The sequence below is a fragment of the Lonchura striata genome, chromosome Z, assembly GCF_046129695.1.
Source record: "Lonchura striata isolate bLonStr1 chromosome Z, bLonStr1.mat, whole genome shotgun sequence".
NCBI classification, from domain to species: domain Eukaryota; kingdom Metazoa; phylum Chordata; class Aves; order Passeriformes; family Estrildidae; genus Lonchura; species Lonchura striata.
In genome coordinates this window covers 17,698,634-17,724,436 of record NC_134642.1, presented here as the reverse complement: position 1 = coordinate 17,724,436, position 25,803 = coordinate 17,698,634, and the positions used below count along the sequence as shown (strand labels likewise).

The window sequence follows — 25,803 nt, the reverse complement described above, 5'->3', positions numbered from 1 at the left end:
TCCTAAAAAAAAAACCTGTCAGTCCCCTGTCTAAACATTATTTGGTATGAACAGTATGTGTAACTCTATTTTTTAACTGAAGAGTGAAAAAAATACAGCTGTTTTAGATTTCAAAATCTGTTCAATTTACTTCCCATAAAACTAAAGGGTACAACTCTATTACAGTAAGCATGTGCACTAACTTAGATACATCAGCTTTTATAATTACATTATTTAATCCTCATAATTGAAGATTAAAGTTATGTGCAGATTAACCAACTATAAAGTTAACGCATTTATTTCAAATACCACAGAAATACCCATAGTCTATGAAAACTCCTCAGCAAATTCTGAAGCATTAGCAAAAGAAATCATTAAGAACTTTAAAGAAGCCTGTAGTCATCCAGTATTCTTTAACAGGCTGAGTAATTTTGAACATTTCTTGCACATATTATTTTAGCAGCAAACAAATAACTCTAGATGTATCACTTGTAAAACAAAACAACAAAAAAATTTCACATATATTTTTTGGTTTAGTTTTGTTTTTGAACTTCTACCTGTCCAAACGCTTAATGACATGGTTTTTGATCCACTCATTACTTTCATTCTTCTGCTAAGTTCAAATCAAATTTCCAGGAGCAGTGGCTTGGGAACTTTTAAAGTACCTTGCAACAAGGTAGAACAGCTTTTATAAACATGCAACAAATGAATTATATTATTTTAATAATTAATTCATAATTTAGAAGTAGTGTTAGAGACTGAAATTTTATGGTTACAGGCTTAAAACATTGTTCTCAAGGACTTTTTTCCCATTATGGTAAAACTGTATATAGAAACTGTGCCTACCCAAGCCCACCCCTCCCTGAATATGCCTGAAGCGTTGGACTGTGAGTTTCAGCACCTCAGGAAAGATAAGATACTATAGTTAAACTGACACAATTGTTCATTATCTCAGGTCTAGGGAGATGTAAGCAAGGCTGAGGGAGAAGAAGGCATCCACGAGAAAGCCAAACCCAGCAGCTGTCCTGAAAATCAGCTCTGGTTGTGTTTGGGTTGGGGGAGGCTGTAGTCATCTGCTGAGGCCAAGTTTGCCCACATGCCCCTAGTGCGGAGGAGGAGAAGATTTGGGGGTGTGGCACAACCTCTGGGCAGAAGGAATGAGCACCCATCCTCCTCCCTTACACTCAACTAGCAGAGTTGTGAATCCCCCCCACCCTTGGATGGCCATATCCACAGGACATTCACATGAGAGGCAGCTGAGGTGTCCTAAGCCACCAAAAACCCTGAAGCACCCCGAGACTCCTCCCAGAGGGAAAAAGATGCAACAGATCTATAGTCTGTTGCACAAGACAGTATCAAACTTGTCCCCTGGGAGGTCAGCTACCTGGGCATTTCCACCGGCCAAAATATATATTAATATAGTGAATTCTGTGGGTTTTGGGGGACCCTCACCACCAAGAAGACCAGAAGAAGGTGGTGAAGATGTTGCTGAAAACCACGGTGGTGATATTTCTACTTAACCTGTCTCTCTGCCACTCTTTTGCTCTCCCTTTCCCCCCCTCCTTTTCTGTTTCTTTCTATCTCTCTCATTTATTGTTTAACAAAATCCATACTTCTGACTTCAGCATATGCTCTTGTTTGCACCTTAATTCAGGCAGAGGCATCTCGCTAATACTTTTAATAACAGGATCACAATGAGGCAGTCCTTAAGCTACACAGCATTTTAGGATTCCATCTATAAGAGTCCACTAGAAATTTCACTATTTCATCCTCCCATGAAAGTAATAAAATTCTAAAACAGATATATCCTAAGATCATTTTCTAACTTTGGAAAACAATCACAAATAGGCATATTTTAATCTTAATGTACTCAAACAATCCTAAGAAATCCAGTCAAGACCATTAGTGCTAAAAGTGCACAGCAAAAGACAAACATCAAGCCAAAGGAAAATTATCTAACAGTAATATACTTCCTTAGCTAACGTTTTTATTTTACACATAATCAGGTGTTTTAATCTAGTTTTCACACAGCTGCAACTCTTTTTTCCCTCTTTTCCTTCTCAACTTTTACAGGACTTTGGCTGTACAATAACTATTTAGCAAGTTTTACTGTTGTTCACTTTCAGAGAAAAGAAAAACAACCCAATCATCTTGTGATTCCTACTTATTTCTTTCACAGAACACTTAAATTATACTCACATTAACAAAACATGAAATATTAGTTTGGAAGCAGAGAAGTCATGCATTCAGAATATATGCAGAGAAATCAAATATGTGCATAGAGATTTCCATTTTCATGATTATTAAGCATGAAGTCAAGAGGTTTGGCTCAAATATATGAATACTGAAAAGCAAAATTTGCATTATCTTATTTAGTTCAAGGTCAGTGGCTTTAAGCAATAAAAATATTTTTGTGAATACGGTTCAAAAGATCCCCTTCCAGCTAACAGGAGTATGTTTATTACTGCTGTAATTAGAGTGCTGGTTAGAAAAGTGAATTCTGTGAGGACTGATAAGCAAAAAAAAAATTCTAGAAGAAGATAAAAATAAACCTCCTTCACCAAAGAATTTGTATTTTCTAAGGAAGATAAGGACAAAGACTGAAGATGTTAATATATCACGTTCAAAGCAACACACAGCTAGCCAGTATAACAGCTGGAAATAATGATTAAGTCTCTCTGTTTTTACCACTGACGCCTCTTCATATTTCATTTAGTAAAAATAGCCTCTTCTGATATATTTACATATTTATTTATCAAATAAATTTACATATTTATTTATCAAAGATACTAAGTATATTAATATAGTCTAGTATCATTTAGTGTGATAAACATACAGTTTTAGATAGGGATGTCTTAGTTATATCAGTCAGTCACCTGCATGAAAACCACACTACTCAGTACTACTGTGGTTAATGCAGAGTGCTATCAGCACATACATTTCTGTTAAATCCTCTTTCATATACCAGTCATCTCCCATAGATCTGATTCTGAATGGCACTGGCTATTACTTCTATGTAACTATTTCTCCCCAACTCATCTGAAAATTGTTTTCCTTGATCTTGCCAGTATCTATTTTCAGCACAGTGTTTTGATATTACTTCTCTACTTGCCAATGTGACTGCAAATTAATTTAACTCTTTTGCTCTGTATGAATGCAGTTTGAGTTTTCAAAACACCTCATTCTCCAGCAAAGACAACTAATCTATCAGTGTCCCTTGTTTGTCATTTGTTCCATTGTTTTCACCCTCCACCTTCCTTTTTAAGTATGGAATCTTCCGTAACAGTAAGACTAAAATAGATTTTCTATGCCTAAAGCTGATTTCAGACTTTAAAAAGTCTAATGGCAATTTTTTTGCCAATTTGCTCAAGGGATGCCACGGTATGTATCTGCTTTGGCAATGGTTTCATATTGTTTGTCTAGTACCTTAATTACTTGTTTCAGACACAGCATTAGGAACTTCAGTGGTGGTTGCAGTTTTTTTAACATTTCCCATACTCCTTCCTTCTTTCAGTATGTGCAACCTTACAGTCATTTCATCCCCATTTACACACACATATTCTTCTGCACAGGTAACAGGTCTTCTCCCTTTACATGTTTACATTTAACCTAAAGTATTTGGTATACCTACTCTGATTGTGTTCTCTGTTTAAAGCTCAATTTACTGTTTCTGCAAATGCATACAGTTCTTCTGGTAGTTATTAGTCATTATTCTTCTTACATTCACACCTGAGAATTCCTGGACTTAAAAAAAAATTAGCTTCCCTGTAAGTTAATTTTCTATTACTATCAAAACTGGTATAAATTTTTTTTTTCTGTTATTTTAAAGCCAATATCCAAAACTTAGAAAATGTCCCTTAAACTTTTGCAGCATTGATTATTCACTTGGTAAGATTTGTTTTAAAAAATACTTAGCTGGTTAACTTTTATTTGTAAATTTTTGAGATATTATCAAAATATAGTGAAAAACAGAATATAAAATTCTCAAGACAACCTAGTAATGTGTTACAAGTACCTGACAGTCTGAAAACAGCAAGAGATGCTTGAATTGCTGTTTAACCAAGCAAGAAGATACCACTACAATCAAGGTTACTGTTCAAAATTAAAGGACTGCAATATGTCATCCCTATACAAACAGGTTCCAGAACGTAGCTGGACATAGGAAAAATTCAACACACGTTTTCTACTGTTGCCTACTTATTACATTTCTACTTCTATTTACAGAGCAAATTTTGAGAATATAACCTATGTACTCAATCAACTGAAATAAAAAAAGAACACCAACCTACAAGGTTTTCAAAGAATGAGGAGTTCAGTTTTGCTTTGTTTCACAGGAAGCAGGAGGCAGGAATGGGAGGGGAGGAAACCAAGAATTTCAAGTTTTGTTTCTCCTCACTCAGATTCTAAATGTCTTGACCATGCAACATTACCTTCAAATCCCAGTAATGGAGATAGCTATTCCCACAGAGTACTTAAAATAACTAAGTTGGTATTTCTAGATCTGCACTGGTTTGAAAAGTGGCAAAACGGACACAGCATAAACAATTGTAGCAATAAATTACATCATAGTGAACCTCTGATAATCACCCTCTGATAGAGGAGGAAGTTCTGCTCTAAGGTCCTGGATGTGCCATTGTTCAAAGAGCAATACAGCAGCAGCTAGTGCGCCTGAAGTTCTGATTAACAAGAACATAACTTGATAACCATTAAAAAGAAAACTATTTCCATTCAAACACTGTCTTACCATCTTTATGTTCGCCACAATGAAGTGGGATTATTTGCTCCAGAAAAGCTTTACATAACCCTAAAACACCAAGTTAAACACCTGGTATACAAGGACTACTTTAATTTATACTGTCAACTCCCTGCTTTGCTTTGATTTGACCAAAAATAGTTTAAGTCTACTTAGAAAGAGAACCTATTTTGCTATTGTAAACTCGTAAACAATTTACAGTTAGAGAAAAAACACTACACAACACCGTCATTAGTCTGCATGAAATATCATACATCGAAAGGCTCTTTCTTAAAATAGTGATAAATCATTACCTACTCCTTGAAAATCATGTGGAAAAAATAAATAAGAAAAAGGTCAGGTTTGTAATCAGCAAAATACAAGGAATGGGAGACCAGGTATTAAGAGCATTTTTCTTCTATGTTATACATGTTTACCTTTGCAACTCCAGCCCTATGAGCACCTTGTGATTCCATGTGTGCTAAGTATTTGTTGAATTCCCTGAATTCATCCATCGAAGGCCGAAAAGTCATGATTTTGCAGCTTGGGTTTGGAGGACTATCTGAGATAACAGCAGCCATTCTGGTTCAATTTCAATCCACCTATTAAAAAAAAAAAAATCATACACTGTAGAGACTAATCTGTAAAACCAATTCTGACATTCAACATACATTGTTTCAAACAGAAAAAAAAGTATCTACAATTATCCGTCCAGGCTAGTGTAAAAGGCTTACTTTTTATCCTTACTCCTTTGAGAATACTCAGCCTTTAACCAGCACAAACATTATTGTAAATGACAAGCACACAGTCCAGTCCACACCTCTGCTTTTACAGCATATTTTCTCAAGTAAACCTAGCATGTTCCTGTGTAGATCCGTCTGCGCAATCTCTGTCTAGAGAGTTACATTACACAGGAATAACCCAGAGTAACAAAGCTACATGTTTGATAAAATATCATTATTTCCACTCAGTAAATAGAGAAAAACAATGTACTGGGACTAGTGGTAGCCAAATGCCAGTGCACCTACTAGAATAATTTACTCATTTTTTGCTGCAAGATAAGGAGAACAAAGCAGGCGCAAAACTTTAAAAGGTATAAAGAAAACCTTATTAACTGAACTAAAAGAAAAAATAGTAAGAAATCAGAAAAAATCTTCATAACACTTCTCCTCCCTCCCAGCTCTTCTTTCTTTTCCTCCTTACAGCATAAAGAGACAAATCTGGTATTTTCAATCAGTTTACCACTCTCAAAATAATCTTTCTTCAGTTCACGTAGGGAGAGGAGACTCTCCTACCATGCCATGGAGACTTTTCCACAAAAAACAGTTCTCCCATGCTTTTAATTTTCAAGAGCAGCCACCCAGAAATCTGCAATCATGAAGTTCCCCCCATGGTGTGGTAGTCTTTGCACAACTACCACCATGGGTCATCTCAGTTTATTGGGGTGCAATTTTAAGGATAAGCTGTTCCAGTATAGAAACAAAAGTTCTTTTATCTCTGGTGTTCTGGTTTGAAAGCAAAACCAGTGAGAGACTCCAAGGCAGAAATACAATTTATCAGGAAAAGGGAAAAAGAAAACAAAATACATTAAACAATACAAAAGATAAACCACTGACAGAGTCAGAATACAACTGGACACCCTTTTTGGCCAGGGTGTTGGTAGCAGACCAAATTGGAACAGCTGCAGTCCTCCTGGAAATCCAGAGGAAAAGCCTGAGTCTGGCATCCCAAAAACCCAGATTAAACCCAGTTAGGAATGCTTGGTTCCTCCCACTAGGCAGAGCCCATCTCACAATGGGATGCTGTAACTTTTATCAGTCATGCCCATTATCAGCAGATGTCTCCCCAAAGGGAGAATTGGTTGTAGAAGAGATAAGGAAAACAGCTACTTAACAGAAGAGAACTTCCATGCAGATGGCAAATGGAATACATCTTGCCTTGCAATCTGGGACATCTGGGAACAGAGTTTTTCTTCTCCCATCCCTGCAGCCAGGTTTCTCATCTCTTCTCGTAACTCTGTTCACACTTCTCACTAGATCACAGCTACTTCAGCATCTGCTTGCTTCAACACTGGTGCTTCTGCTCACAGCTGTAGTTACAATGCTACATCCTCCCAAATGTATTCCATGGTTTCAGGGAAATAAGTCGGAGGTATCAATTATATCTTCACCATAGCATTATCAGAGAATCTCAGCCCAAGACTAAGGTATCTCCTCATTTTCCTCCCATCAGGGATTTGACTCCTTCTTCACTGACCTTGGTGTCCCCATGTTATTTTATGTGTCTTCACCCTTTACTTTTTCTCTCACTTAAGAGAGGATTGATGTCTGCAAGTTTCATCTGTGCACTAAAAGAGTCAATATCTCACTCTGGCCAATGGATGGTCATGGGATCTCTGCCAGGCAGCGCTGTTTTCTGGCCCTTTCTGTGCAGGGCCACCTCTGTTCTCAGCGGCATGGTTTTTCATGGTGCCAGCAGGATGGCTTTGCACCTCACAGCTGGAGCAGAGCCTGGCTCCACTCCACCTGAGGCTGAGCAGAACCGGCCTGGCCCACCGGCCATGGTTGGAGCTCGGTGGTGGCAGAATCTCAGCCAAGCCATGCCGCGGGTCAGCCTGGCCACGCAGCAGAGCGGGTCCCAGCCTGGCCGGTGCTGCTGCAGAGCAGGGCCCAACTGCGCCGGGCCAAGTGGGCCACGCAGCAGAGCAGGGCCTGGCCAGAGTCCAGCTACCTGCTCAAAAGCTTGTTCATCTTTAAGTGTGATTTCACAAAAGCATATTCAGCTATCTGATTTAACAGCGTCAATATTCAAAACTAACTAGCTGATTGGTTTTGCCAGGTCTGCAGGAAGATGCTTACAGGGAATCCATAGCTTGTGAATTTTTTTCCTTAACAAAGACCTCAACTACATTAAACCAGGACAACCAATTATTCACTTCCCACTCACACTGCAAATACAGAAGAAGAGAACTTGGATTTTCTAGTTCTCACCATCAGCAGTTTACCAACAGGACTATACTCCTGCTCATTCTCTGAAAACTTCAACAGATAAAAAAAGCAAGTAAGCTATACACATAAAATCAGCATTTCCTCTGATTGCCATTTCTACATTGAGGCTGACTAAAAGAAAAAGTCATTTCTATTTCATACCAGGATATAGTATTCTTGAAAGGACCAAAACTTTAGGTAAGTGACAGATACACATTATCTTCAGATCAGAAGGTGCTGCAATTTCCAAGTATAAATGACCATGTGCCATCTGACGTTCACAAAATTCTTCACTAACCTTACAAAAAAACTGCTTGTAACAAATTTCTTCCAACATACTCTGATCTGATCTGTGGTTACCTCAACCCTTCATGCCAAACACAGTATGCCAAACTGGCAATTAAATACCACACAGCTGATCACACTTCCCCCATTCATACTGAGATAGTAATGAGAATCAGGAAAAAAGTAAAAATGTTTGAGTTAAGAACAGTTTAATAATTGAAACAAAGTAAAAATTACTTTTATTTATTATTATCATAGAGAGAGAGATAAAACCCAAAAAAGCCCAGGTGATACACAATACAAACTGTCATCAGCCACTCTTCTGAGTAGCTCACCCATGTTATATACTGGGCATGGCATTCTGAAGCACTGAACAGCCCTTCAGCCAGTTCTGGTCATCTCTCCTGGTCAGCTCCCCCCCAGGCTTTTGTGCATCTCCTTACTGGAAGAGTACAAAACACTGAAAAGTCCCTGATTAAGATTAGGCACTGTTTGGCAACAACCAAAACATCAGTATGTTATCAGCATTGTTCTCACACTGAATCCCAAACACAGCCCTGTACCAGCTAAGCACACAAGCTAGTATTAATTCTGCCAACTAATACTAACACACAAGCACACAGTGTCAGAGGTCACCTGCATCACCTTCCATTACACCTCAGATGAAGCCCATTTCCAAAAGCATAAATTGATTTACCAATTAACTTGCAATTCCTGTGTAAACATATGAAATTAAACTATGCATAGAGAGAGTGAGAGTCAAAAGGAAACCTATTATCAACCTTTGAATCCTCATTTACACTGTGGGTGAAGAGCATAAGAAATCATGGTGCCTGTACTCATTCCTATATGCCTGAGGCTCTCTCTTCTTTGGAATTAATTTAATGTGAAAGGGTAAAAGTTTTAAATACATCCCATTTCCTATATTCCTTATGCAAAAGGGTAAGGAGACAAGAAAAATCCATATTCAGGTGGTTCAGCTATTAGAAAAGCTGCAGGATTATTTTGGCCAATGTCTGATTTCAAGCACCAGGCACAACAAAGTTATTATTGCAGAAATAAGCATGAGAAAAATTCCTCTTAACCAAAACATGTCACCAAAACACACCGGTTAGATAAGCTGCTCTAAAAATAGCCATGTACCAAATAAACTGAATATATACCCTGGCACTTTGACGCAATGAAGAAATTCATTTATTTAAGGATTGTTACTCAATTGTTAAAACTATGATTAACTCACACTGTCACAATCATACATCAGCATTCTTGCCTGGCTACCAGACTCTTAAAATCCTGTTTGGGAAGAGACTCACAAGGTTATTCCCTTATCTCTCTGTAACTAAGACCACACTTAAGCATGTAACATATTGTACTGTGAGGAACCTCAGTCTGTATCACAAGCAGAATTAACAACATTCAACTAATTATGAAGACACGTGTAGAGCATTAGAAAGGCTGATTTTTGCCCAGCTTCACTGCCATGTAAAAAATACAAATCCTGCCCTTCACAGATTTTTTTCTACCAGCTTCCATCTATCTTAGGGTCCAGGCCCCTAAGCAATGAGCACACAGACCAGCCATGCTGTCATCCAATCCATGCTCTTGTGTAGCACTTCTTCCTCAGTTAAAAACACCTTCTCACTAACTTACTGGGTAAAGCTTCCCCTTGATAAGCACAATATTTGCAAGAACGCCTTAAGAAGATTCAACTATATAACATCTTTAGGTCAGGTGGCAGAAAGATCATAAAGGCTATGAAGAATTTGCGATGCTGAAAGTCCATAGATGTTTCTATAAATTTTATTATTTCTTAGTAACTCCACACCTTCTTTATAACTATGATCTATCAGCTGTAACTTCTTGAATCTGTTTTACAATTTAATTATTGCATTTCTTCCTTACAAACACCAATCTGAAACAGTAGGCACAAGTACTGAGTTACATGGTCTAAATTTAACACAAAAAATAAAACTATACTACAAATTAATCAGAAAATGTTGGCCTATCAATTCTATTAACTTCTAACACAATATGGAAATCTTTCAAGGACTTTGTGGAACTCCAGAGTCCTCCATTCTTTCTGCAAACAATGCCTACTTTTGGTATTTTTCTCACACACAAAAACTCAGCTATACCCTGGCCAAATCATTAAGACGAGAGCGTAATATATACTGCAGTGTCATAGTTAAGAGGCCTTCAGAAGTTCTTTTGCAGACAAAATCACAACTACTAGGAGACCATTCTAATGCAAAATCTGCACTGCAATGATATTATTGCTGACTTAATTATTGCACTTAGGTGTATATGTAACTACCTTTTTTGTGATATTACAAAGCTGTAAAATCCAAGAAATAAAACTTCCAGAGCTTTTATTGAGTACTACACAATGAAAATGTGCAAAATATTAGTAAATACAAAGTTATAAAAAGAAGGCAAACATGCCAAGGATGCACTTTATGAAATAGAGAGACAAGTCATATGTACACAGGGAAATTTCAGTTATTTTATAAGTCACTCATATCAGCATTGTAATCAGACATTTTCTGTCCCCTTGCACAACAGTACTGCACACTGACAAAAATGCCCATAATTACCTAGAAAAACAAATAGTAGTGTCAATAACTGTGAACAAACCTCACTCAAATTATCATGCATTAATACTTTACATAACATTGAAAGAAGCTTTTTAGCTAATTATGGAAAGCGTTAGCCAAACAAGCCCAAACTATGAACTTGATCCAATAAACTCCACAGCCTGTCCATAAACCTTTAATTTCTTGGTGACCACGTAGTCTACCTATGTCTTAAAAGTGTCTAATTAAACAACTCAGAATTTAAATAAAATGCAAGCATGTAGTTTGTCCAAAGTTGCCAGCTAAAGAGCTAAGTTGTCTAGCTACTAACTAGGTTAAAGAACCTGATCCTTCTTTTGAAAAGTTTATAGCCATTGTAAGGCCCTGTTAAATCCTCAAATCATCAGCTAGGGGAATATTAATGCTACATTAGTCTTAATACTGCAGAAGTGAAAACATGAGGCCAGCAAAGTTCAATCATCCACATTTATGCCAGTATGTAACCCAAGAAACTTCATGAACTAAAAACACCAGAGTTCAACACTAGAAAAGTCCCATAAAGCAGGATGAAATCTCATTAATGCTACAATTATTTACATAATCCAAGATGCATTTCACTAGTTACAATGACAGGAAAAGTGCTTTCCAAAACAAATTCTGCACAATCTGAAGTGCATGGCTTGTACATAACGAACCTGACACTAAAGAACAGAAGTGTGTATTGCATGCTTTATAGCACATTTTATTCCACATGTTTTTGGTAATTGCAAAATCTACAGAATTGTTTCTCCTATGTCCTAAGAAAAGAGAAGGACCTCAATATTCCACCACAGTCAACTAAAGCTTGCCTTTACAAATTAGTACTAGGCAGCTACAATTTCCAGCCTCCACTGCCCAAACATTGAACTATTTCTTTGTAATGTCCACACACTAGAAAAACACCATGTATTAATTTGAAGTTAGTTAAAAGGCACAAAATCCTGTAGCCTTCACTACACTGAACCGCCTTTCATCATTACAATATTCTCTCTGCCTTAATACTATGCTCTGAAAGCTATACACTTCTTTTTGCTTCTAGTCTAAAATAAACTAACCAATACTGTGAAGTCCACCCATCATCAGTGGGCAATTCAAACTTTCTGGCTCCAGACTGCCCAAGACTTGACAAGATAGTTCTTCCTAAGATGCTTTCTGGGATGCATCTCTTGACCGCCTACTTTGGGCAGTCCCCTCTACTGAAAGCACTGCTGAATAAAAAAGAAAAAGCACAGATTAATACACCTACTCTGCTATACACAAAATTATTAACTAACATGGAAAAGTAATAACTATAGGCCACTGCATCATAAAATAAATGTGTTTATATTTTGAAAGATGAGATTATTTTAATCTGTGTGTTCTAATACATAAAATTGCATGTCCACAAGCTTTACCCCACTATCAAAATTTTAAAAATTACATAAAGCAAGCTCCAGCAGAAGAAATTAAGGAAGATGGGAAAAAATCAAATTTCTTAAGGTCACAACTTCTCACAGATAAATTAACTAAAACATACTTTTTTTTTTTCCTTTTCTTGCAAATTTTCGCCCACGCTAACTATGGGACAACAAGCATTTGACAAAGAATTCATCACATGAACTTTCTTTCAGTAGATAACAAGAAGAAAACAAACTTCTCCAGAGAAAGGCACGTACAGGAAGCCCCAGCTGGTGTTTTTTTGGGTTTTTTTGAGGTTGTTTTGCAAAATAACCATGTTTGCACCACTACCTCTGCACAAGCATGAAAGGAAACGTAGCAGAAAATTGTGCCTTAATCTATATTCGTTTCAGCAGCAATTTTACTTAAAAGTAAAAACTCCATGAGTAGACTCATCATTTTAAAGAAGTTGTTAGCAAATTCTGTAAGTAGGCTCTAAGTAGGTACCATCCAACTCCTTGTACTGTTCAGCAAAGCAAATTCAAAAACCCAAAATACTGCATTAGTGCACTTTCAGGTAACTGGAAACATAAAAGCACAGTTTGCATGTTTGACTGTTACTGGGCATGCATACAGTTAATTCTGAGTGTAATTTGGGTTTCCATACTTACGTTTGAATTGTTCCCTTAATAATGGTAAATGTGCAATTATGTCTGCCTACTTTATGTATCCAGCTTCAAAAGAGATCCTATCAGGAATTCCAAATTTGTTACTTAGGTTATTTAATTGTATTAGTAGTAAAAATAAATATATGGAACATAATGCATTGTATTTGCGGTATGAGGCCAAAACTCATGGTTAGGTTTGTATTCCTCAGATATCCATCATCATCAGAAAGACTCAAGTTTATAAATGTTAGGAGTATTGAAGACTTTATAATAGATTCTACAAACTTAAGAAATCAAGAATCTGGGCAGATAACCATATTCTGAAGATCCTGAAACCACCTTTATTTTACCACAAAGCTCTGAGTAGTTTGCAAGCTTCATTACAAGTTTATATTTCTGTGTCTGGTTCCACCCTACAGAAACAATGTTTCAAAACTATAAATTATCTTTACTTGAGCTCATGAATTTTGAACTGAAAAATGACTTGAATTCATTCCATAGATATTCTTCTCCCAGTCAGACCCACACCATGAAAAACATCTTGAAGTAAGTGATCTGGGACAAAGGGCAAGGGAAAAAAACAAAAACAAACATTCAGAAAAAGTATTTTTCTCATTTTTATCTGCCACTCATGATTCAAACTGCAAGCAGCATGTAACAGCCTCCAGCAATGGCAAAAGTAAGTTTTCAAGAACCTGTCTCCACATCTTCACAATTGCTAACAGCAGGTATCTAGATACAAATAAGTGTCGGGGTAGCTTATAATACACATTTTCAGAATTTCATCTAATTCTTCAGCAATATATATACCAAGGAATCCTTAAACACAGAGTATATTACTGCATTTTGCAGAGTTTGATTATTTTTTCCCATTATTTTGAACCTTTGTAGGCCTTTAATATCCAAAACATTTCATGATGAAGCACTCTACAAACAACAATACGCTAAGAGATATATCTTCCTCTGTGTATGTTGACTATTTCACATTTTAGTTTAATCTCATAGCTTATGTGTAAGCTGAGAACTGCTCGTATCTACCTTCAGACCATACAGGTCTGACAGATCTTTACCATGGTCTCACATTAGTCTATCTCTCCTAACCTGAAAACTTCTAGTCTCACTACAGAAAATCCACTCCATATTTCTGATCATCTGGATCTCTACCAGTTCCAGTAAATTACTTTTAGTCAAGGGAAAAGAATATCCAAGCTGAAAGCACTATTTAAGATGCAAGTAAACCATCAACTCACACACTGGTGTAGCATTTTCAAACTTGGGTTTGAAGACCTCCAAGAGTCAAGACAGTGGTTTAGCCTAGCTCTCAGTTTTCAACAACCTAATTTACAAATAAAATTTCAGGAAAATATTAATTGCTAATGCAGCCTATGATAATTCTGGGGATAGAAATCACAGGTGGTAGAGGTGAACTCCTTCCTAATTAAGCACTTTTTAAAGCACAATTTTAATAGACCTGTTGTTTCTGCCTATATGGCATTTAGTTAACTCCTTTAACAGGTTCCCTCCCAAAAGATACCCTTATAACTTGGACTTCACAAGTCCTTAGCATCAAAACATTTATCTTTTTTTAGGGATATGCTACAGTAACTGTGATAATAATTCTCCCAAGGAACGACTACATAGAAAATCCTTTATTAGAAACTGAATAAGGACAGCATGAAAGGGGAGGAAAAAGAATACGCAAAAAACACAAAACACATGAGGCTCTATAACCTGAGAAACAGAAAGATATACTTGTCTTTCTTAAAGCTGCTTAGTTATGGAACATCTGAAACAGCATTTCTGCACCAGTAAAAAGTTTACTGTCAGTGTGAGCACTTCCATTCTCATAAAGGATTTTGTAATTCAAAGACTAGTTGCAATTCTCCACTGCCCTCACATTTTGGTGGGGCAGATCAAATACCTAGTGGCCAAGCTATATCCAGCCATGTCGTGCCTTTCTGTTGATATGACTGAAAGCATGCACTCTAAAGCAAACCACACATATGATCAGCTTGCATGACCAAAACTCCTCGCTCCAGACTGATCCCAGACCCCTGGGATCATTTAACAGGAGTGGTGGCAGACTACTAATGAACTCACAGAATGGTATCCAGGAACTACATGGCTCTTACCCACAATATGAAACAAATGGAGCAAGTTCAACTCTAAGGGGCCTTGAAGGGAAGCCGTATGAGGAGCAGCTAAGACCACTGCTTAATTTGGGGGAGCCTGAGGGTAGACCTCACTGCAGTTGCAACTTCCTTGTGAGGGGAAGAGGAGGGGCAGGCACTGATCTCTTCTCTGTGGTGACAGTGACAGACCAGAGGAAATGGCGTGAAATTGTGTCGGGGAGGTATAGGGTGGATATCAGGAAAAGATTCTTTACCCAGAGGGTGGGTGGGCACTGGAATGGGTTCTCCAGGAAAGTGGTCACAGCTCTAAGCCTGACAGAGTTCAAGAAGCATTTGGACAATGCTATCAGACACGTGGTATGATTTTTGGAATGGTAGTGTGCAGAACCAGGAGGTAAACTCAGGGGTCCTTGTGTGTCCCTTCTAACTCAGGACATTCTACGACTCTGCACAGAGCTGCATCACAATAACTCTAAAGAAGATTTCCACACTGTGAGTTTAGAAGTTTCACCAACTCATGTAAGTATAGGCTATAATACAACATTGAAGGCAACAAATTGTTGCAAATGTTGCAAATAGACACAAATGTTAAGAAAGCATTTTTCCTCTATGATTGTTTTTCCAAGGTTTACACATTTTACTTATCTCTGTTTTGAAATATTTATCATAATTTATTCAAACCAAATACTCCAAATACTTCCATCGCGTCAAATCCAGACATGAAGAGTTTGATTTCTAAAACTAGGAGTTTCTCCCACGTTTCTGTTTCTATGTCTTTATTTGTAGCTTAGTTTACAGACTTCTACATTTTTCCCAATTTAATTTTAAATGGAAATTACTCTTTTTCAAAACAGTTTTTGATTATAGACAATTTTTCCAGCTCCAAACCCATAGGCTCATTTACCATTTTGGCAACTTACATACTTCTTTAATCAAAGAAATAAACTGTGAAAGTGAAACAAAACCTGACTGAGCACAGTAATGTCTGTCATACAACAGCTACCCTGAATATAAATATTTATCTAGGTTTCTTAAAGACAAGCTACCTGCTAGTAACTAGTCTTTTAATTTTATTATACAAAATCCAGCAGGATATCACAGGTGTAATAAGGTAAATTCCAACAATCCAATCAAGTGACTCCACATTTTACTGTCAGGAATGCTGCAAAGGACCTGCAGCACATTTTGTTTGTGGAAGTCCCCTAAAATATCTGCATCAAGCAATGAATTATCCCACCTTATCTGAGAATCAGAAATTGACTAGACACTGTTTTCAGAATTCAGTTTTCATTAGAGATGTGTTTTGAACCTTAACTCTGGCAACTTAAACTTAAAATCCTGACATGTTTTCTAATTTTTGTTTGTATAGGTTATAATGATTATATAGATGGTCCTCAGTTTTCAGGGTATAGTGTCCTAAATACAGCGTCCCAAGTATATTGTCACAAATATCCTGTCCCACAAATGTTGGACATAAACAAAATTACAGATAAAAATGAGGACTTGCATAACTCAGTAGTACAATTACTCACACAGACAAAGCTAACAACTCAACTGCTATGTGCAATTCCACAGTTTTAAACTGGTAAAAGTAAGTTTGAGGAAAGGGCAAGACTAGAGCAGAATTATGACATACAATGCCACCTACAAAACCTGAAGTAAACTGTAAGTCTTCATACAACAAAACTACAGTAAGACTTCATTTGTAACAGATATTGGGACTTTGGATCAGCAAATTCTTTTTTGAATATAATCATTTATTGAACCATCCCTGTGACCATTTAGACATCTTGCAAATACCTTATACTGACAGAATTATAGTAATACATTTTCCTTTTGAAGCTCCATGTATACTGAATTCATGTTTCAAAAGTTGTTAGGGTGAAGATTTTTTAATTTAAATTGGAGGTGGTAGGATGGCAATATCACCTTTAACAGCACCACAACCCTATTCACATTCTGTTCAGCAAGGTGATGAAATATATCTCACTAAAAAAAAACTAAGAAAAAAATTTAACATCAAAGTGAATTAATATCAAAATGCAGAACTAAGAATCAGACTAAGAGCTGTTTAAACTCAGAAAGTCCTTAATCTATAACCTACTTGACCCAAAATTTTATAATACAGTTAAGCATAAAATTGCATGCAATACTCAGCAATAATTAAAGAGTATAACTTACAGGATTTGGGGTTTTTTTTCCTCTTTTATTGTATTTACCATTTAAAAAAGGACATCAGAGACCAAATCAGATTAAGTTTTTCTAAAACAAACACTGACCAAAGATTTTTCTCCCATATAGTTTATTCCAACTCTGATCCATATTTGGGTGATACATATTGTTTCCTGTGTCAGTCTTTAGAAAGGAAACTGCGAGCACCAACACCACTCTAAATCTAAGATGAGAAAAAAACTAGTATGAGGGTCAGTAGTTCAACTTATTCTCATTTCATCTACTGAAACAGGAATCATGCTCGTGTTTTCCATCTTCTTATATTTGGAAAATACTTCCCTGAAGCAATGCCACTAGCTGTTTATGACAGTACAAGCAAAAATAAAGGTAAAGCCCCCATATCGAATTTTATACCATATACAGCAAAAAAACCCAGTGCATTAGGTGTCACTAAGTTTCTTTCTTGTGGAACAAGAAAGATTCCACTTAAAAGGTGCTGGTTTAGTAGCCACTAAATAGTAACTTCAGTACCTACAGTTGGTAATTCTCAGCAAAGAATCATAAATCTGCACTTCAAAAAGTAAAATATAAATGCTGTTTATTCTCTGAGCTAGTATAATTGTTTTTAAAAAACACACAGACACACGAGTATTTGTCCTAACACAAGTTAACCTATGAGAAAATATTTTGCGCACACTTCCCACTCACTTTCCCAGATAAAATCAGACGAGAGTAAGCTCGTTAAGAGAAGTCTACTACCGTAACAGTGACCTGATCCCAAAACCAGCTTCGAAAGCGTTTTATAACCGTGGGCAGGTGTGGGACAGGCGCTTAATTCAGTTCTTCGCTCAGCACACAACCCTGAAGTTTTAGCTACATACAGGAACGAACGAGCTGCACCAAAAAGAGACTATCTGCAAAGCCCGCAACAATTTCATTTCATCAAAGCCCTGACAGATAAAGAGATAAAGCTCTATTTCACTTCGTCCACGCATTTCGACCACGCGAAGAACCCTCCCGAAGAACTCCCACCGGCAGCCCCGACCCAGAACTGCCGGCCGCGAGCAGGAACGCCACTTTTCCCACTTTTCCCACTTCTTTTCCCACTGCCGGTTGCGCTTCCCACCTCGGTCCCAGCCGCCCGCCTCTGGTCCGCGGCGCGGAGCCCCAGCATCCATCCGCTCCGGGCGCGGGGGCTGCCGCGTCCCCCTCCTCGCCTCCGGGGGATGCCCGGCGGCGCTTCGGCCGCGCCGCCCGGAATCGGGCCTCCCTCCCCGCAGGCACCCGCCGCGCCCCCGCTCCCACCTGCCCGGCGCACTTCGGCCGCCCTGCCGCCTCCCCCGCCCGCCCCGGCCCGCTCGCAGCCCGCACCTCCTCGCCGCACAGCCGCGGCCGCCGCCAGGGCTCAGCGCTCCCGCCGCACCTGTCCGGGAGCGGCTCCAGCGGCCGGAGAAGGGATGAGGGGCGGGGCGGCGCGGGACGCGAGGGGACTGGGCAGGGCAGGACAGGTCAGGACAAGACAGGACGGGGAAGGGGAAGAGGAAGGGGAGGAGGAAGGGGAGGAGGAAGGGGCAGGGGCAGACGCGCCGCTCCCTGCCCCGCCGCCGGCTGCCCCGTCCCCTCGAGGCTGCGGCTGCCCCCGCCTGCGCGCGGCAGAGCCTCGCTCCCAGATTTCGGATGACAGCTGCTGCCTGCGCACGCGCGCCCGCGGGGGGCAGAGCACGTGACGCGGAACGCGGCGCCCGCCGCGTCACGTGGCGGGGCGGGGGCGGAGCCGAGGCGGCGGCGGGGGCCCGGCCCGGCCCGGCCCGGTTCGGTTCGGTTCGGTTCGGCTCGGCCCGCCCCGGCTCGGTTCGGCCCGGCCCGGCCCCGGCCCGGCCCCGGCCCGGCTCGCCGCCTTCCCGGGCGGCTCCACCGCTCCTGGGGCCGCAGAGAGCCTGCCCGCTTCTCTGGGGCTTGTGCGCCTACCGGGACGCTCCCGGGGAAAACGGCAGCGCAAAGCTTAGAGCAAGTCGGTCTGTTAGAGAATCACAAAATGTACTATGTTGGAAAAAACTTCTGAGGTCATGGAGTCCAGACTATGACTGAACACCACCAAGTCAGCTAGAGCATGGCACTGAATGCCAGATGTTTTCTTGAACACTGCCGGGGGCGGTGACTCCATCACCTTCCTCGGCCGCCGATTCCACTAATAACCCTTTTTGTAAATAAATCCCTCTACACTTCCTGCTTTTGTAACCTCAGAATGGGCAGGACCTTTCAGGTCCTTACAAATTGTGGCTGTCTCAGAGCAAGCTGCAAGGTCGGCATGGTTTCCTAATTAATCTGTATGCCATAGTGTCTCATTTGAAGCAATACAGCTGTGATTTTGTTTGTAAAAGTTTTATGTTGCTTTTGGTGACAAAGGCTCATAGTGCTCAGTGCGATGTCTTTCTATAGTGCCATGGTACAGTATAATTTTCACTGTTTAGATGCTGCTAAAAATGAATCAGTCTGTAGTTTAATCACTATGTGATACACTTTACCTTCTCTTACTCATAAGTAATCTATGTTCATCTTTTATTTTGCTTCTGCTTGCAATGCTGTAGAAAGTAATGAAAAACAACCAGAATATGACTGAAGGACAAAACCTCTTTAGTCCTCCCTCTTGTATACCTATGATGTTAAAAGAAGTTACAGTTACATTCATCTTTGAAAGTCAAATACTAAAGAAGCCTGAAAATGCAGGACTTTCTGGGCTGAGTTTGTTTGTTTGTTTGTTTGTTTTTGTGGGGGAAGCATACCTACTGCTGTAAGTTTGCTGAGCTCAGAGACATTTATGTTATTTTTTTCATTTGAACACAATATTATGCACTAACAAAATCTGTGAAGCTCTAGCTCTGAATATCCCTGTAGGGCGCTACTATGTCTAGCAGTGTCTAAAATAAATCTATCTAGGGAAACATACTTCATTTTACTGAACATGAGTAGAAGAAACAGAGGCGTCTATTTTCCTTCTTCCTTAAACCTTTGGTGGGGTTAATAAAATACTTTTTGAATGTTTACAAGAAAAATGTGCAGCTGAATGCAGTTTCTCATTGTTATCTGCTTGCTAGCTCACTGTGAAGCAAAAAAGATTGATGACTTTACATTGTTTTCAAATGTGGTCTCTAAGACTCAGACATAGTATTTGTTGAAGAGAAAGTACAGCGATAACTCTTGGAAGTATCAAGTCAACACTCTCCTCATCTGTTGTTCTTTCAGGTTACAACTCTCTAAGAGGTCACAAAGTGCCCTGGAGTGTGTTAAAGTATTGCCAAAGCATGTACCTCCCACAGCCACTGGCTCAAGCCGGTCCCAAATTATGGACTAAGGGTGCACATGGGTAGTTAGTGTGAGAGCATTAATCTTCATAGTGCTGTGGCTGTGGAAAGCTATGCCTTGGCATCATTTTTCAAAGCCAGTAGCTAAGAACTTCTGTTTTGATAGATGGAAGTAAGGACAGGGACCTTTTTCAGAATACTTACGTAGCAATTGTGATCAATAAATCAGTATTTTGGCTTTATTAATCCTCTCTGGTACACTGTTTCCAGTACATGCTTATCTTGCATGGCTGCATCTCAAAGTACCTGTGAATTTGCTGCTATGTTCTACCTGAGAGGAAGAATCTTAATTGCTGAAGTTTAAGAAAGCTTTTCTGCACTTTTTTCCCGGCTTTCATATTTTGGGCTATGTCTTTAGGTCTTTAGGTTAGTGTTAGGTTACTAACAAAAACCCTGGTCCCATGACAACAACCTCTAAGAGAAAATGATAACCTGTTCCCTTACCTGTGTTTTAGGTTGCTGATGCAATATCTAGGCAGCATACACTTCTGAACAATTTTTTTTTTTTTTCTGTGTGACAATGTATTTTTCTGTTTCACAGTGATCAGGAGCCAATCCTGATTTGAGAAGCTGACATCTGTTTGAGTTAAAAATTTGTCTTCCGTGACACTTCTGGGCCCCTGTTTCAGTGTGCTACTGCTCATGGTGAAAAATTTTTCCATAATACACACTCAATTTCCTGTATTACAATGAATGTGCTTGTCTTGTCTGATCACTGTGTTTTTCCAAGGAGGCTCCATCTGTTAAAGATGGGTAATATGATGATTGGCTCTCACAATTAAGAGATTAATATTTTGTGTATGTTAAGAGAAGTTTCACTGCTTGTTGTTTGGACATCAACGGTTCTCCCCATAGTCCCCTTCCCCCTCTGAATTGTAATGGGACAGCCTTGGCTGTCAGGGAAGGCTTGTTACTAGTGGGGTGAGGCATGACAACACCTGGCCTCAAATCAAGTAGCAAGGAAGTAGTCTCCACCAATGGACAGCGAAGAAGTTTTCTGACAGACTTTGGTAGTGGTCAGGGTTGCCTGATGCACCGGTGGGGTATAAAAGGTGGAGCACCAATTTTGTAGATGAGCGCGTGGTGGTTAGTCCTGTGCTCACAGATCTCTGCCCTTTTTCTTTATTAGGTCCTCTGTTGTGTTTGTGAAGGCTTAATAAATCTTGAAGATTTTAGAAGTGAGGGGTTGTTTCTCACACATCTTTTCTGTGCTATCCACTGGGTAATGGTGGACAGTCATAAGGTTGCCTTGAAGCTTCATCCTCTTAAGGCTGAACAAACTAACTCCTTCAGTTGCTTCTCATTGGAGATATTCTTCAGTCCCTAACAATATTTTGGCCTTCTGCTGGACATCTGGAAGCATGTCAATGCCCTTCATATACTGAGAGTTGAAAACTGGCCACAGCATGCTATTTCACCCAAATTGGAACAGAATTTCATTCTGGTTTTAAAAGTAGGTCATTTCCATATCACATAGCAGCAACACTAAAAAATCATATCAGAACTTTAAGTAATGTATTTTCATTGTAATCACATAGCTATCTAAAGTTTTTTTAGATGTACGAAATGATGGCTTCTAGAATTCTACTGCAATACTTCTTGAAACACATGAGATGGCAGCAAATACCAGAAACAAAGCACTGCTGGCCCATAGAGGAGAAGCTGATGCCAGTGGGACAGGTTTTATCCTGCTTCTTATACAGTTGTCTAGACTGTGTAGATTGCTGCAACTTCTGTTATGGTGCATTGAGTTATAAATTACACTGTGAGTACTAGCTGTTTAAGTGTAATATAGTGTCAGGAATGTCCACAAATGCCAGAGTTTTGTGTCTAAAAAGGAGACAGAGGAGTCATCCAGCTTTAGTCAAATAAAGTGAGAGAGTCCTCTGGGGCACATGCCCATGGGATTTTCTCTCTCAGGGTTTCAGAGAGCACAGCCTCCTTTTATCCTAAGCTCCCTGCCCCGTGTTACCCTCTTTCTTTCCCCATTGGCTGAGGTACTAGGAAGGTACAGCCTTCCAGAACCACCTACCACATATTTCCTCCCCAAAACCACCTGCCACATATTACCCACCCCCTGCCCCCCCCCCCCCCCCTTGAACCTATTATTTCACCCCTAAGTTCAGGCTTGTGCAGATCCTTGTTTGGGCTCTGCAATCACCTGTTGCCCAAGTCAGTAGAGACATTAACAGCCATTTCAAAGACATTAACACCCATCACATCATCACTCATCACATTATTTGTAAAGACATTAGCACACATCTTCCTGTATAACAGTCACTGAAATTTCTGTGGTCTATGTTTCATTATGAATATGCAGTTTGGTGATGTTCTATAACAGAATAAACAACTTTTTTTTTTTTCCTTTAACTGTATATCATCTGTCTGATTTGCATTTTTTTCATCATGTTTTTAAAATATTTACAGCAATATGTAAGCTTCTAACTCGTAATGTTCTGGAGATTCATTCGTGGAACTCTGTAGCAGTTAAACATTTCCATGTGAAGATAGGCACATTTTAACTGGGAATGATGAACAGTAAAAACACTAGCAGGACAAATAGGGAGTAAGTTTATCCACAGATATAGTTGGTAGGTATCCTTCTTCCCATAATGTCATTCTATCCAGATGAAAAGTATTTTGATTGCTCTGTCTCAGAATCTTCTTGTTTTATGTAGAAATTTCCATAATATCTATGCACCTCTTACAAAGGCTAGACTAGATAATCATAAATAGAACTTCTAAGTTGAGAATTCACATTAAATATTTATTTCTGTTATGTTTACTCTTGACATTTTTTTAAATGTAGAGGGACTCTTATTGTATTTGTCATTAATCACTTTCATTAGAAACAATGCTTCTTTCAGCTGACAGCTCTTTTTCTCAAAAAGTGTCAGGATAAAATAGAGAGACTATTCCATAATGTCTCTGCAGGGCTGTAGTACTAGAATAGCGCATTTCAAGTCTACATAGGCATCAAGTCTCTGATGCTTGGATTCTGGTCTTCCAGCCAGTTCAGCCGAGCAGTCAAAGGTTCATTGTTTGGTAACACTAGATTTTTCTTTAGTCATATTCCTGCTGCCAGATTTATGAAAAATGTAGTTCTGATTTCCAGTAGTACTGGGCAGATGGTCAAGAGTCTTAATTGTACTGTAGTGTGGAAGGGATAAAACATTAACAATATATAATCAGATCACCTTGTCTCCCCTCTATGTCAATTAATGTGTCTTCTTTTCAGTACACTGTTTTCTGACCTATATTTAATGGTTTTCCCGATCAGAATTTTTACAGTATCTGTCCAATTTTTCTGCAGTACCTATGTGACTTTAATGGGCTTCAGTAGTTTTATATTTATAAAAGACAATTCTGTGATAATGGCAAGGTGAACATGAATATTCAGACAAGGACAAAGAACACAAAACTTTTTCTTGCCTCCACTGTAAATAAATAATAGAATTCCTGTACATAGGTTTACCTGAAAAGAAAGCAAGTACATTTTGTAATTAAATACTCCAACCAGGTACTTTATACTTCTGTGAATTTGGTTTGTTGATGCCATTCACTGAAAAGTGGAAAAGTCTTTTAATTTATAAATTAGGCATAGATCCAAAATGGATTCCACTTAGATGAAAGTTCGTATGTTAGGGAAACCAAAATATTTGTATTGGGAAATTGATAAAGATGGCTGGAGCACTGAACTCAGGATGTTCGTGTTCTCTTGCTGTATGCAGAAGCTGTGCTTTATTTTGGAACAATAGGTGGCAGTCTTTATCTTCTGCTTGTCATCCCCAAGTAGTTAAGGTATCTTTCTTCCACAAAAGAATAGCTAATATGCTTAGACTGCAATAGCAGAAAGTAAGGCTTGGCTATGTTAGTAATCAAACTCCTTTCATTTAAATTGTAAATTAGACTTCTCCAAACAGTGCATGAAGTCCACACAGAATAAGATAAATATGAGCCTGCAAACAAGTGGCATTTAACCATTACTGTCATTTTTCTTCATTTGTGTGATTTGAGGGCTGAACTGAGAAAAAAATATTATGTCTCTTTGTAAAGCCCTCCTCCAGAAATACATTCTTTCCTTTCTTATTAAGCAGGTGAATATGAGGGTTTTTTTCCCCTGGTGTCTTGAAGAGTGTGTGTCTCTGCCCAAGAAATGTCATGAAGGAGCAAAGAGGAAACAATAGACAGCAACTGAGTAAGTACTGGCTCCAAGATACTAGGGAAGAGCTGAAAGTCCAGTTTAGTCTGCAAGACTCCTTAAAGTAATTTGAAACCATGAAGATAAATTGGTTTGTATTAACTACTTTGGCAACTTTTTCCAGTCATAAGAAGATTGACTCTGCCACAAGTTAGCTAACAAAAAAAAAAACAAAAAAAAAAAAAAAAAAAAAAAAAAAAAAAAAAAAAAAAATTAGTTAAATTCAAAGCACTAATGCTGTCATGGTTCTGAGAAACAACATGAATTCAGAACCATTAAAGATTTTGGACTGTATCAACCAAGAAACTCCTCTTGAAGATTAGTACATTTTTGATCTCACTCATTTGATTTGATGTAGCCATTGTTGTCATTAGATACAGCTATCCATCTCATTAATATTACTGTCATAAAACCTCCAACATCAGAGCACCAGTGGAAGTCCAAAAATATTCTTGACGTCACCTGATGTTTTTAATGTTTGGGGTTTTATTTCTAGCTTTAAAACAATGAAGAATAGCATCTGCTATACTGGAATCAGATAAGGATTAAAACAGCAAAATTTCTGGCATGTGTGGAGTAGTATACTCATCTTGGATGATGATGATCTTGACTATTAAAAATGTCCAAAGTGACTTTGGTAAATGGAAAATACTAGAATCAGTGTTCATAACTGCAGGATGATAAATATGACATGAATTTTTGAAGAGAAATGCCTCCAGTAGAAAAGTGTGCTGACATGGTGCTGGTGCTGTCCACTAGCTGCCAATAACATGCCAAGAGTGGCTGTTCCCAGATGCGATGTGATCTGAGTAACAGTAGAGCAGGGCTTGCTCTCTGCAGCACAGTGGTGTGCTAAAGCACCAAAGGCAGAGACAAGAACAAGGAAATCATATAGATTCCAAGATGTTTTATTTCCAAGGAGGGTCCAGGGATGAAAGACCATGAGCCCTGGTGTGCAAGGACTTTTTTACAAGGAAGGATCTAGGGGAGGGTACATTTTTATTGACCCAAATAGTTCCAATTCTTGGGGCTCATTTGGTGCATGTGGTAGTTTTCTGGTCCACTGATCCCAATCATCTACGGAGTTAAACTTCCAGTTTTTAGAACTATGACCCCGGATCTGCAGAGTATGGATGGTATCCTCTGGTATTGGCTACACATCTGTAGGTAGCCCTACCAGACAGGTGAAAAATGGGTTACTCAGGCTCACCACTGAAAGACACATGGTCTCTCATTAATGAGGTTAGCAAGGGTGGCCCAAACATTTTGTCTTGGTTGCAAGACTATCCAGGTGTT

The 25,803-nt window shown here is 38.9% G+C and overlaps 1 protein-coding gene across 7 annotated transcripts in view; it reads right to left on the bottom strand.

Moving 5' to 3' along the window:
• Nucleotides 1–18,640, bottom strand: part of KDM4C (lysine demethylase 4C) — a 245,840-nt gene extending 227,200 nt beyond the window's left edge. For 5 of the 7 annotated variants that reach the window (XR_002465552.2, XM_021531680.2, XM_021531684.2 and 2 more), the window contains exons 1-2: nt 18,316–18,640; nt 5,149–5,313 (exon numbers count right to left, since the gene is read on the bottom strand). Coding sequence is in view for 6 of the 7 variants with exons in the window: in XM_021531680.2 (XP_021387355.2) it covers nt 5,149–5,292 (144 nt within the window). In the remaining variant the exon portion in view is untranslated. The remainder of the gene's footprint in view (nt 1–5,148; nt 5,314–18,315) is intronic. The other 2 variants (XM_077790001.1, XM_077790002.1) reach the window with 2 other exon arrangements.
• Nucleotides 18,641–25,803: the final 7,163 nt, after the last annotated feature.